Source organism: Pseudophryne corroboree, chromosome 4 (genome assembly GCF_028390025.1).
Source record: "Pseudophryne corroboree isolate aPseCor3 chromosome 4, aPseCor3.hap2, whole genome shotgun sequence".
NCBI lineage: Eukaryota > Metazoa > Chordata > Amphibia > Anura > Myobatrachidae > Pseudophryne > Pseudophryne corroboree.
Window position 1 is genome coordinate 613544429 of NC_086447.1, and position 14556 is coordinate 613558984.

Genomic DNA, 14556 nt, shown 5'->3' on the forward strand with positions numbered 1-14556 from the left:
AACTGGGCACTTTCACTTTGGCAAAGATCAGAGGGGGTGCATCAATGAAACTGCAGGTTATGCAGAGTTGTGGTGTGGGGATTTATGCCTTGTTGTCGGACGGACAGGGATGGTGCAAGAGTGCAGAGATGAAGATGACTGCTGTAAAACCAAAAGGTACAAAAAGGGGTGGTCTGGATGCAGATTTGTGTACACCTCTGCATTGCAAATGTATTTGCCTTCAGCTATGCATCAGCCCCAAATGTATTCAGAGCAAAATCTATTGTATAGCCCTAATAGAGTACATATAAGAAGTAGTACACCAATTGCTAATAAGATTGCTATAACTAAAGCTGGCACACAGTATGCAATTATCTGGCAGACCATCTGTCCAATCTGGCTGGTAGGAATGAAAATCTGGTAATGTATGGGAGCAAATGACAATCGACCATTTGCTCCCAAATACTTGAAAAATGACAAAAAATGTTCTTCAGACAAATTGGTTTAATCAGTTTGTCTGAATAACCATTTCTGTCCATTTTCCAGTGTTTGGGAGCAAATGATCGATTGTCATTTGTTCCCATACATTACCAGATTTCAACCATCCAGATTGGACAGATGGTCTGCCAGATAATCGTATAGTACACAGTATGCCCAGCTTTACACTGAGATGTGATAATAGATCAGCCAGTGGCCACTCTGGTGTTAACTGAAAAATAAAATATTGTGTTGTACTTTTGCTGCCTACTGATAAGGAGAAAATCAAGTGCTGGAACCATTACCTGAATCCAATGGACCTCAATGTAGCCAGAATAAGAGATAACTCACCAAGCACTACCCATCACACTTAACCAAGGGCAACAAGTGTATTCATCTTACACAGACAGAAGTACAGTACCGACACCTGATTCACCACAATTTGGCAGTGTTGTTGATTAATCTGCTATTTATCATGAGTTAGGTGTTGTTGGATGACATTTACAAAAACACAGGTTGATGCAAACAAGAACAGAGTCAAGTGTCAAGTACCAGGTTTAATTTAAAATGATAAGAAACAACCAGACTTCAGTGCATCTGATGACGTCCTAAAATGCAGGAAATGTAATATTCAGGGGGGGAATGCTTGGAAACGGTGGCCAAAGGCAGAGTTGCTCAGTCTGTTTGCCACATCTTTTACTGCCGCCTGCTGCTGCTAAAATCTGAAATACTATGTTTACATTTTGGCAGGTTCAACTACTCAGGAAAAGGAGCTGCACTGTAGAGTATGCCAATATATTTATCTTTGTAGACCCTCTCCCCATGAGTTAGACAGCCTTTAAACCTTTTATGTATTGTACTTAATTAGCACATTTCCCCATGTTATCTGCTGGGGTGTAATATTCTCTGACATATTTATTTTCCTATATTTTCCATCACATTTCCAGGGGAAGTCAAATATAATGTACAACTGCAACTTGCATGGTAAGATTATACTTATTCAGTTGAATTATTCCCAGTATGTATAGTTGTGTATAGCTCCACATTTACCATTTACTGTATATACCCTTCCGTTATCCACCTATCTGCCGTGAAGCCTGCAATACACAGAGGCAGATTCAATTAGTGGCTTCTTTCTTTGTATTGAGCAATTCAATCAGAAGTTGCATCTTCCCGCGTTAAGCCCCAGAAGGTGCACTCAATGCAGATTTATCCCCACAACCTCAAGAAAACATCAGCGGTAAATGCACCCCCTGGGGGAAAAACACATAGATTTCTACATAATGCAGAATATATGGGTTACAGCATGTTACCAGCAAGTGTTCCACCTGGGGTGCATGCAGAAAAATTGAGGGCGTTAAACTAGGAGCTTTACCCGCAAAGTGAATCTGCCCCATAGAGATGATGCATAGCACGACAGTGCTGGCTTAACATCAAGCAGGTACTCTTTACTTGTAGTTAAACACACTGGTAAATTTGTGTAGCACAGTAACACAAAATAAAAACAAACCGCATATTCATGCTGCCTGAAACATTACTAGAGGGGGGAAAATAAAATAAAAATCATGCTCCAACACTGATGATCTGTTATGAGCTGAAAAAGTGCATAATCGGCTAACAGAGGGAGAGCCACATACAAACTAAATACATTGGCAAACAAATGACTCATTAAATCTAAAAAGGTGTAGTTTTTAGGTACAGATGTAAACAATGTCTACACAGATTGCAATACATTTCGTTTCACTTTACAAAACCTAAAAAAAAATTAAAAAAATAATAATAATCATCTCAACTGTAAAATGCGTGCCCCTTCTGTTCTGTGGTTTCATTTGAGTAGCATGGGTCCCCTGGATCAAGTCTACTACTACTGATTGAATAAATACAGTACGGGTCAATGCAATAATGTTCTCATTATCATTGATTTAAAAATGTTCATGCGGAAGTCTTGGAGTGCAATAACTTTGGGCTAGAAGTGGCAGGTTATAAAAGAGGTTTCCATCATATAGTTCATTTAACCACACTATATAATTAACATTGCCCTCTCATCTTCTTAGAAGGAAACCCACAAAATAGCTTTGCAATTTGGTATAGAGATGCTCTTCAATCCAAACCAAAAAACACGGTTGTTCCTGAAAATGCTAACAAAACACAAAGTTTTTAGAAATAATTCAACGTAGAACCCCTCAGTAAAGATATATATACAACTTTCAGTACCCACACAATTTTTTTAATGCATTCAAGTATTAAAAATATTGTTTAGTTGCATTTTTTTAGTTTGTGATTCTACAAACTGGGGGGGGGAAGGGAAACAGGTCAATGAACCACATAGTTTACAGTTTTCAAAAAAATAATATTATTATAAATAAGGCAGTTTTTCCCATGTAATATTCTAACATCTATTGCACCAAACACGACAGAACAGATCCATCAATACAAGTCAAAAGCCACAGTCCCACCCATAACATGAAATGGCTCCTGGTTCAACCATCAGCAATATTGCAATAAAAAAAAAAACTAATAATAGAAAAAAAAACACACAGTGCCTTCACACAGGCAGTAGTGTTTGTTTCCAGTTGAAATGCTTCAATGTTTTTTTTTTATCCATTTGCGCTATCTATACTATTAAAATGTTGCTGCGTTATCCCATATTCCAAATGTAGTTTAAATGTTTGTGTCCCGTGCTGAGCTCACTTGAGGCGCTGAGTCACATTAGCCAAAGCAACTGCAAAGGCTTGGACGGCCGAAAAGGGATACTGAAAGTCCAAAATGTAGGCATTGCCATCAATCCTTCCAAACTGCATTACCTGTTGGTAGAAAATAAGATAATGATACAGCAGTGATTTATATCATATAGATAATATTTAACATTAAAGACCGACTATTCACGGCCATGGCTGAAGACGGTTCTGTTGTTTTTGTCCCTCAATGCAGGCCTGGCCAACCTGTGGCTCTCCAGCTGTTGTAAAACTACAAGTCCCATCATGCTTTGCCACAGTTTTGCTATTAAGGAATGCTAAAACCATGGCAGGGCATGCTGGGATGTGTAGTTTTACAACATCTGGAGAGCCACAGGTTGGCCAGGCCTGCCTCAATGGATAGTCCATTTTCTCAGTGCAATAGGTAGATTAGCTTATATATATATATATATATATATATACACAACCAACAAATATTGCTGCACACAGGGCCTAATTCAGACCTGATCGCTGCTGTGTGTTTTCGCGCAGCGGGCGATCAGGTCTGAACTGCGCATGCGCAAGCGTCGCAGTGTGCCTGCGCATGCCAGAGATGCGATCGGCATCTTTGCCCAGCGATCGCCTCTGCCTGATTGGCAGGCAGAGGCGTTCGCTGGGCGGGAGGGGGCGTGCTGGCGGCATTGGGCCGCCATTTTAGGGATGCAGTCCAGGCAACGCAGGCATGACCGGACCATGCGGAGGGGCAGGCCGCGGCGGCTGTGTGACCCTGAGAACAATGGGTAGCTCCCTGCAAGCGTGCAGGAGCTGCACTGGTAGGGAGTTATTCTTCAGGTACAAAAGCATCGCCGCCGTGCAATGCTTTTGTACCTGTGCGGCGGGGGGAGGGCCTGACATGTGGGGCGTCATGTGCTGGGCCTCGACCCGCATGTCAGGGTGGCTGATCGTAGCCATGCAGGCTACGATAAGGTCTAAATTAGCCCCACAGTTATTACAAGGTCAGAAGACAAGAACACCCATGGATTCCAAATTAAAGAAATAGAGTGGAAAACTCCATAAAAATATAAAATATTAAATGTAAACTTGTCAAAAATAAGATAAAAATAGTGTGCCCTACATCACTCTCAGAGACTGTCCTGCACTGACAAACACTAAGCTTCTTTCTGTCCCACGAAGTCTGGGTGGGATATGATATTTAACAAAATTAAGAAATTATGCTGGGTACGCACCAAGACGATTCTAGGGACGAACGCACAATTTCGACACATCGAGTTGATATGTCGTTAGTAAAAGTGCAAATCGTGTACTTTTCACTAATGACAACGATCGATGCGTGGTCCTGCTGGTTGTTTGTCGTATCTTTAGATCTTCCCCATTGCAGGGAAGATCTGAAGCTATCGTTAACAACAGCATGCTCTTGGATGTATCCACTCCTAGATCTTTTGCAAGATCTTCAAAATCTATTTTTTCTGTTTTGCACTATGGACCTGATTCAGACCTGATCCCTCCTCTGCAAATTTGCAGAAGTTTGCGATCACTTAGTCGCCACCCAGAGTGAATACCCACCCCGTGCAAGTCTGTGTAAAGCTTTGTGTAAACTGTTCAGCTGCAAGTCCGTTCGCAATTCACTCCCCATCTAATGATTTTTCCAGTTTGTGCGTAGGCCAGGACTTACTCCTACAGTGCAACAGCAACAGGCTGTTCGGGGCTGGAGCTGATGTCACACCATCCCTGAAAACGCTTGGGAATGCCTGAGTTTTTCCTGACACTCCCAGAAAATGGCCTAGTGATCAAAAAAGACGCTGGATTTTTTGCCAGTTTGGGCTTGAGCGTGCGCATTACGATCCATACGCATGCACAGTCGGCTGCCCTGCGAAAACGGACAACAGTGGTCAGGTCTAAATTGGGCCCTATATCATTTGTCAGGAGACAGACGGTCACAATAACTCCCCCTGCATCCCAAACAGTCAAAAGACCGACAGTCGGGGCAATATTCATTCCACGGCACCCATAGAGTGGGAATAGAATCTGTGGCAAGCACAGCTCACCACCAAGCCCGAACAAAAGTTTGCACAGGCAGATGAAAGGTGAAGATTTACTTAATGAGGAACATTGCCTTATTTTACAAAGCAGTGCAAAACAGGTAACTGTGCAGACCAAAAGTAATGTAATGATATGAAGGGGCAGGGAGGGAGCCGTTTCAGGAGTGCATGGCCAGTTGCACTTCCCTGTTGTATGGCTGCCACAGATCACATCTACAGATGGAGCCTCGCTCATCTATACAGTCTATGGCATTTGTCCTGGTCACGGAGTCGCAGTGTGCCTGGTCGCAGGGTGGTGCATAGAGCTTAGTGTGGTGTATGGCTTTACCAGTGAGTGTAATACCAGTGATCATCCACCAGATGTCACTTCCGAAAATCACCATTGTGCATGTTTGAGGTGTCCAATAAAATACTATAGTGTAAGATCTACCATTGCGCATAAGTGAGGTCTCAATAAAAATACACTATAGCGTAAGAACTACTTTACTGCACAGATCTATGGCTATGTTGGCCTAGTGGTATTGCAGATGGTTACCATGCACTTCACCATTTTGTCTATAATAGCGGCTCTATCTGCATCCAAAATGAAATGCAGAGCAATTTGTATGCAAATACAGTCACACACAGAATATAGGCATGCTGCATATCATTTTAATCAGCAGAAGCTGCTAATTCGTCCTATTACGGATTTTCACAGGAAACATGCAAACAAAGGCGATTGGCACTACTGAGTCCTGCGCGGCATGGTGTGACTTCAAAGGCTGTTTAGAGTGAATGCAGCAAGGATGTAAGAGGACACATCTGTAGATTGGCTCAGCACCTCCAGTACACACAAAGAAAAGCACAGTTCAGAGTTCTACACAGCTTGGCATAGTGGTATCACGATTTTTGCCACGCTCATGAGCTAGGGTTTGATTCCCGCAAAAGACACACGTGGGGGGTAATTCCAAGTTGATCGCAGCAGGATATTTTTTAGCAGTTGGGCAAAACCATGTGTACTGCAGGGGGGGGCAGATATAACATGTGCAGAGAGAGATAGATTTGGGTGTGGTGAGTTCAATCTGCAATCTAAATTGCAGTGTAAAAATAAAGCAGCCAGTATTTACCCTGCACAGAAACAAAATACCCTCCCAAATCTAACTCTCTCTGCAAATGTTATATCTGCCTCCCCTGCAGTGCACATGGTTTTGCTCAACTGCTAAAAAATTTCCTGCTGCGATCAACTTGGAATTACCCCCTTGATTGTATATCTGTGTCAAAGTTTTTTCTAATTTTGCCAAAACAAGTCCTGTCAAACTTTGTATACAGTCTCAGACATGCACACAGATATACAGTAAAAAAACAACAACAACAAAAACAAAACCTGTAGGTGCTACTTATTACACAAATACACAAGTGTGACTTTTCAAATTATGGGAGTTTTATCTTTATGAAACAGAGCAATGGACCATCAATTTAACACGTAAGTTTGCGTGTGTATACACTATTTTTTTATTTATGAATTTTTGGGGTCCGGACAGAGAATTAATATTTTCTACAGCGTCCCTTTATTTACAGTACACTATACACTTCAAGTTCCTGATTGACTCTCTCTGTCTGACCGTTGGTCTGTGTGTATAACATTACAGTTGTCACTGGCCATTTGCCAGAGCTTGCTAAGAGTTCACTATTACAGTACGATTACTATACTGTATATCCATCTGCCGCTATTGGCTCTGCAGCACTGGATTAGTGGAGCATTAGCCACCCAGTGGTGAATATGTGTATTGCATGCTGTACATGTTGTCGCACCTAAATGAGTCTCTCCATGCAATACCTCAACAAAATGAGTTTAAGCTAAGGCACGACAAATACTCTGTTTAGGCAAAACATGCAACAATGAGGGAGGCTCCATCTGTAACCCTTACTTTTATTAAGAAAAATATGCATTCCTAGATACAATGCACTATAGATATTCAACCAGCTCCAGCACTAGAAGACAGCCTGAGCTGGTTTTCTCTATAATGTAAATATTATCATCATTAGGCACTCCACTGTAGCACACACCAACCACAAGCTGGTCAGTTCAGGGCTGGTGTTTCTATGGGGAAGAAGGCTTTAACCACCCCTCCAAAAAAACAAACAACAAAAAAACAGCCTGCCCACTCAGAGGCTCCCATGCCAAAAAGCATTGGGGCTCATCAAAATCCATCTTGGCACTAAGTGCCAGGGGCACAAGAGAAGACTGACGTCTTTGGAATGGGGTGATTGGCATCAATGGATTTGTTCCCCAGTGGTTTCAGTAGAATAAGGCCTTTAGATCCTTGTCCACGAGCATAAAAAAATAAAACAAAAATAACCTACCCACACACACCATTTTCAAATAAAAAACCTCCCCAAAACTGTGTTTACCAATATATTTTTGATTCATCAAATTAGTAACAAACTCCCCCACCAAAAAATAAAACAACAATCAAAAGCTGACATTCCAGTGCTCCCCTAAACCACCAGCCACATGCAGGTCAACATGGGAAAATTGCCGTGAAGCAGAGTTCACATTAGTTGCAGCTTTGTTCATTTGTGTTGGTCTTTCTTAACTGCTTGCCAGATACACAGCATGGGTGGCTGCGGGAAGAGAAACTTCCCGCAACTGCCTCTCTCAGAAAGACCTCCCAATCTCTCTTCTTCCCAGCTCCTTCCCCGAATGTCTGCTGTGCTGCAAATCACTGCTGATTGGTCAGCACAGCAGGACCCCACACCCAGCGTCTGCTGACATTAGCAGCCACTGGGAAAATGTCAGTTAACCTTCCCCCTAGCGTGTACCTGGTGGCTGCTGGGAAAATCAAAATCGCAATGTTACCAATGTTCTGATGGTGATGATCCGATGTTTGAAGAAAAAACAACAACTTTTTTTTATTTTTTTATTTTAAAATAATTTTTTGTTTGTTTTTTAATAAAATAGTTTTGGATAAGTTTAAATACATGTTCTTCACCTAGGCCCTCATTCCGAGTTGTTCGCTCGTTCTTTTTCATCGCATCGCAGTGAAAATCCGCTTAGTACGCATGCGCAAAGTTCGCACTGCGACTGCGCCAAGTATCTTTACTATGAAGAAAGTATTTTTACTCACGGCTTTTTCTTCGCTCCGGCGATCGTAATGTGATTGACAGGAAATGGGTGTTACTGGGCGGAAACACGGCGTTTCAGGGGCGTGTGGCTGAAAACGCTACCGTTTCCGGAAAAAACGCAGGAGTGGCCGGAGAAACGGTGGGAGTGCCTGGGCGAACGCTGGGTGTGTTTGTGACGTCAACCAGGAACGACAAGCACTGAACTGATCGCACAGGCAGAGTAAGTCTGGAGCTACTCTGAAACTGCTAAGTAGTTAGTAATCGCAATATTGCGAATACATCGGTCGCAATTTTAAGAAGCTAAGATTCACTCCCAGTAGGCGGCAGCTTAGCGTGTGTAACTCTGCTAAATTCGCCTTGCGACCGATCAACTCGGAATGAGGGCCCTAATTCAAACACAAAACAAAAAATTCTGAGTGTTTTTTGTAGTTAAAAATAAATGGCAGTTAAGTGGTTAATAAGCATGTGGGACTTTTATAATGGGGCTTTTAAATGTAATTTTTTTTTTTTTTTTGCTTTCCCAGTCAACTATGACAGATAAAACAGATAGGGGGGAAAAAAATCAAGCTTTTTGTAACCACATTTTCCAGAGTAACAAATAATTGGTACTAGAATTACTTAAGGTTCTAACAACTTTGGTAACAAATACCAAATTATTGTACTATATTAATTCTTAAACTGTACCTTGTATCCGATAAATACATTAGAACATCTATACTGAAAATCAGCACTAAATTAGAAATAACTTATAGACAGAAAGAATTAAAAAACTTTTGCTCATACCTGTCTACCTTCCAGTTCTATTTGGAAATTTTTGGCGGATTCCTGAGTCACCCGACCTCCAAAGTCCAACTGGTAGACCTGTGTTGCCTCATTCCATAGAGGCTGCTTGTTGGCCATAACATAGACAAATCCTTGGCTTCCCAACCTGCCATCATCTTTATCATTTGCTTTTCGACACTTAAACTCATCTAAGTCACTAGCTGTTCTAAGATTCCTCTTGGTTTTCCATCCCTTTTTATTGCTCTGACTCTGATTCATTAGTTCATCACCGCTGATGAAGAGCTCAGGTTCGCTCTCTGAACTATCCTGAAACTCATTTGTCTTATTTAGCTTCTTAGACTTTAAAGGATCTTTTGGACTCTTTACCTTCTTCTTTTCTCTTCCCAACCGGGGGCTCGCAATCAGGGAATTAAAGTCACCCAAAGTTCTTGCTTCCTTTTTCACCTTGCCCTCAGTGATAGCCTGAACATTTCCTTCTTCTGCTCGGCTGTCTAAACGCTTACGATTTTTCTTAGCAATTTTGTCAGTTCTTTGAGGCACAGGACTCTCTGTTAAGGATAGGACCTCCTGCAAATTATCAGCAGTTTCTACCATGACTTCTGTGCCCACATTACTTTGGAGTTCTGTCTGAGGGGGTGAGATGACCATTTTTTCTGGCAACAAATGAGGTTTTGGTGGAAGGGTAGAATGTGAGTTCTGCACTGGTGGGCATGCATTGTATGTGTTCCAAGGGTGCAGCGCTATTGCAGGAAGCTGCAAACCATTGCAGTTACTGCTTCCAGGATACATAGGCGGCAAGGGGCAACAAGGCAGGTTTGGTGGATATGCCGATTGTACTACTATGGTGGGGTCCTGTTGCAAAAACTGTGGTGGAGATAAAGTTTCCTTTGGGGAGCAAGGTTTTTGTACTTGCTGGAGAGGAGGTGGGACATTATAACCACCATTATAAGGTATGCCAACTCCAAAGTTTGTTTGGAATGTAGAAATTGGGCTGGTAGGTGACTTCGGAGACAAAAATGGAACACGTGACATATCTAAATGTTGGCCCTGCCCAAGGATAAGGGGTGGAGGCCTGCGGGGAATTGGCAATGTATTATGAGCTGTTCTTTCTTGTGGAACCCATACATCTTCACTTACCATTGGGTCCCACTGATATGGTGGGGGACGTTTTATTGTAAGTCCTGCATCTGTATGATTTATATGTCTGACTGGTTTTTCTACCTGACAATGAATGGAAACAGATTCATCTTCTGTAAAGGCGGAATTTATATAATCTGTTCTGTCTCTGCAACTTTCAGAAGGACTTAATAAATTATATGAGGATTGGGATGCTAAAGGAGTAGTGCTGGCAGAGTGTACTATAACAGTACTCTGCTGTGGACCACAAGCGGTGGTTAAATCCGGGCGCATATTTACAGCACTTATGGTGTTAGTGCTCATATTGCCACTATGATTACTGATGCTACTGCTCATAACTCCAGTGCTACTACTGCATTGGCTACAAGTGTACAATGCTGTTGGTGTCCTTTGTTGGTACTGTCCAGTCACAACATTGCTCTTTGACTTGGGTGGTGGTTGTAGAGTTGCTCTCTGATTATCCATCATCTGAGCCATTTTAAGAGCAGCTTCACGACTATTCCTCCTTAGAGTAGCATGGATAAGACTACTGTCTATTCTCTGAGCTGCGCTCCTTCCTTGAGCAAGCTGTGCTGCGATCTCGGGGTATGGTGGTGGATCTCCTGGAGGTATGGAATATCGAGGAATAGTGAGCCTATTTAGCGTGGCACTGGTGCAAGGTTGCTTAATTTTCTTTTCTGTTGCAGAAACTCTTAATGTTGCTGAGCTTCCTGGACCTGGAAGGGTGTATGTGTTTTGAGTGCAGAGCATTCGGGTTCGTGGCCTGCAAACTTCCTCAACATTGCCACTACTGTCAAATGTTGTGATCCGCTCATATCCGAGGGGAGTCTGATAATGGCCACTGGTAAACAGGGAAAAGTCTCCTTTTTTTAGGCAGAGATCCACAGGTGGCTGTGGGATTGGCGGTGGAGGTGCTGCTGAAGTTGGAGGAGCTGGGATTGTTCCTGGGTATGGAGGGGGAGGATTAAGCTTGTTCATCTGCATTTCTTGAACAGTTGTGAAAACAACAGCATCTCCTTCTGCAAATTGAGGGATTGGACGCAAAGGTTTTGGCTTCTGAGAATGTTCATGGTCTCTGCCACTGTGGTCAACAGACATCTGTACTGAACCCTGGGGTGGGTATGTCAAAGGGGGCTGCTGTGGCTGCAACAAGCGCCCCATTTCAACTCCACCAAATATTACTTGCCCTGGATTGGAGTAACGATTTGTTGCTGGAAACTGAACAGCATTTTCTACTGAATGATCTGGCGGAGCAGGAGCTACCATCTGATTGGCCAGGACATCCAGCTGGACATTCTGATTGGCTAGCAATGACTGAACCAAGCCTATGCTTTGAGTTGGTGACATGGCTTGGGCAGAACTATGAATAGGTGCAATGGGGATATTCACAGTGCAAGGTGGGTTATTTTCAGGTGCCCCCGATGTTCCAGTTACTACAAAAGGAGAAGCAAAATGTATTACTTTTACGGTCTTATAGTTGCTTAATATGCCAAATAATCCACTAATTACAATATGTTAAGAAAACACTGTATTTTAGAGAATTGTATACTATTTAAAAAGATTACCTTATACTGTACCTCATACATAGAACAATCAAATGAAAGAATAATAATAATAATAATAATAATAATAATAAATGTATAAACCTCAATTACATACATAGAACAATCAAATGAAAGAATAATAATAATAATAATAATAATAATAAAAAATGTATAAACTTCAATTACCAGTAGCATGTTAGTACTGCCAATCCAAGTCTATTTGGTCACAAATATTTCAAGGATATCATTTTATTTATTCACATAGATTTATACCTTTTAGTATGTGCCAATGAGACTATGATTTCTTGTGCGATTCCTTGTGAGGAATAAAATTTGTGTAAAATTTTGGAAGCAACACTTCACTTTCATAAACCACACACAATAAGGCTCTCACCTGGTAAATCATCTTCATCTTCACTAAAAACATTTGTATTAAATACTGGCAAATTAATATAATCCATGGAAATTTTTCGCACTTCTGGAAGGTAGATAGTCATCTGTCTTGGCTGGAGGTGCAGCAAACTCGTCTTATAAATAACTGCACCAAAGACATTAATAAAAAATACATTTTGGGAATAAATTAAAATAGTGAGGGATATTTGTGAAAATGGTTACACAGGTAAAATGGTATAGAAAATAAACACCCATAATAAACAATAAAACAATCCGTTTCCTTCTACAGTTACACCCCCCCCCCCCCCTTCCTCCCCCAAGGTAAAGTTCTATAAAAAATATGTATTTGATTTCACCTGTAGGAACTATTACCATTTGACATATGTTTTATAAATGTTCTGGGGTTTGACCTTAGTCCTCACTCAATCAGCTTATATATTCTGTACAGATGTGTGACTTACATCTAGCCTCCCTGCATGTTAAACAGCCCTTCTAGTCACGTTACGGTTCCTGGTAGCGCCAAACATCTTCTAGTGAAACTTTTTCCATTAAAATGTGTCTTATTTGCAAAAGGATGCAAACAGAACACTTAAACAACTTTTGCTGATCAAACTGATATGCAGCATGACTATATTCCGTAAGTGACTACGGATGTATCTGCATACGAAATGCTACACTACCATGTTTTCCTAGCGTCTGCTTGTGCATCTTATTTGCATAGCGATGTGAATAAGATGCATTTTTGTAAAAAAAAAAAAAGCCAGACGGTAATGGAGTAGCACGGGATCTGTCCGCTCACTCACACCAAGCATTTCCCAATCATTGTGTCTCTTATATCCAGGCCACTTACCATCTAAGGTTTATCATTATGGCATTTTATATTTGATTGTTTTAATAAAAACTCATTAACAATAGACTCTCTCAGCGCTCCCACTTTTTTTCCTTCCAAATCATGTCCAGTCAACTAAATTTACCACAGGTGGACTCCAATTAAGCTGTAGGAATATCGCAAGGATGATCAGTGGAAATGGGATTCACCTGAGCTCAATTCTGAGCTTCATGGACAAGGCTGTGAATACTTAAGGGCCCCATACACTTATACGACATGACGGCCCGTCATGTCATATAAAATTTCCTCCAACCTCCCGGCAGCCTCCCCGTTGGCAGGATAGTATCAGATATATCATATGCAGTTTTTTTTGCATAGAATGTATCTTTTACTTTCCCATCAATTTACTGCAGGATCCGACATATAACGAGTGCAGCACTTGTGATATGTCAGATCTAGGGGGTTCCGATCCGATGCACACGGGAACGCGGATCGGATCGGGGGAAAAGCACACCAAATATATCGGGTAGAATGCCCGAACTGGGCTGAAATCGGGCATTATCGGTCTAGTGTATGGGGCCCTTTATGTACATGTGATTTCTTAGCTTTTTATTTGTAATAAATTTGCAAAAATCTCAAAAAAACTTTTTTCACATTGTCATTATGGGGTATTGTGTGTGAGGGAAAAAAAATAATTTATTCCAGTTTGGAATAAGGCTGTAACATAACAAAATGTGTAAAAAGTGAAGCGCTGTGAATTCTTTCCGGATGCAATGTATGTGGACACAGCTGTAAGCTACAATTTAGAAAAGGTTCTGTTGCCAAGTACAAATGTCTGAGCTGTATTTATTCTGTAAACCAGCCTACCACACTAAGTGCCCCTCTTTTGTCTACTCTCAACAGAACTTTCTACCTCTTTTTCTTCACAATAAAAGGGGTCTCTGTACTAAACCTTGGAGAGAGATAAAGTGGACCGAGATAAAGCACCAACCAACCAACCAACCAGCTCCTGTCATTTTTCAAACACAAGGACAGATGCACTAAGCCTTGGAGAGTGATAAAGTAAAGAGAGAGAAAAAGTACCAGCCAGTCAGCTCCTGTCATTTTTCAAAACACAGCCTGTAACATAGTAGTTAGAAGCTGACTGGCTGATACTTTACCTCTCTCCACTTTTTCACACTCCAAGGAATATTACATCTGCCCCACAGCCTGTAACAGCTAACTGGCTGGTACTTTATCTTCATTCACGTTATCTTTCTCCAAGGCTTAGAACATAGACCTTCAAGTTCAAACTTCTCTCACTTGACTACCTAGCCTTCAACCAATCTTCTCTTTCCTGCATCTCTAACCTCATTTTCACATACAGGGGATATGCACCAATGCTTGGCGATAATAAAGCACCAACCAATCAACTCCTAACTGTCAGTTTACAGGCTGTGGGGTCAATCCCATTAGCCACAAAGGGTGCGATGTGCTGTTACTGCGGCGTCTTAAAGCTGGCAATGTCACCCAATCTCGTACCCTTCGCGGGCTGGTTTCAGCCTGAATTCGTACAAAATTGCTTGGAGTCCTAT

The 14556-nt window shown here is 41.6% G+C and overlaps 1 protein-coding gene across 3 annotated transcripts in view; it reads right to left on the reverse strand.

Moving 5' to 3' along the window:
- Positions 1 to 1000: 1000 nt before the first annotated feature.
- Positions 1001 to 14556, reverse strand: part of TULP4 (TUB like protein 4) — an 807065-nt gene continuing 793509 nt past the window's right edge. For all 3 annotated transcript variants that reach the window (XM_063917647.1, XM_063917648.1, XM_063917649.1), the window contains 3 exons: positions 12155 to 12298; positions 9080 to 11649; positions 1001 to 3260 (listed from right to left, as the gene is read on the reverse strand). In XM_063917647.1, coding sequence (XP_063773717.1) covers positions 3144 to 3260; positions 9080 to 11649; positions 12155 to 12298 — 2831 coding nt within the window. In that variant the 3' untranslated portion in view covers positions 1001 to 3143. The remainder of the gene's footprint in view (positions 3261 to 9079; positions 11650 to 12154; positions 12299 to 14556) is intronic.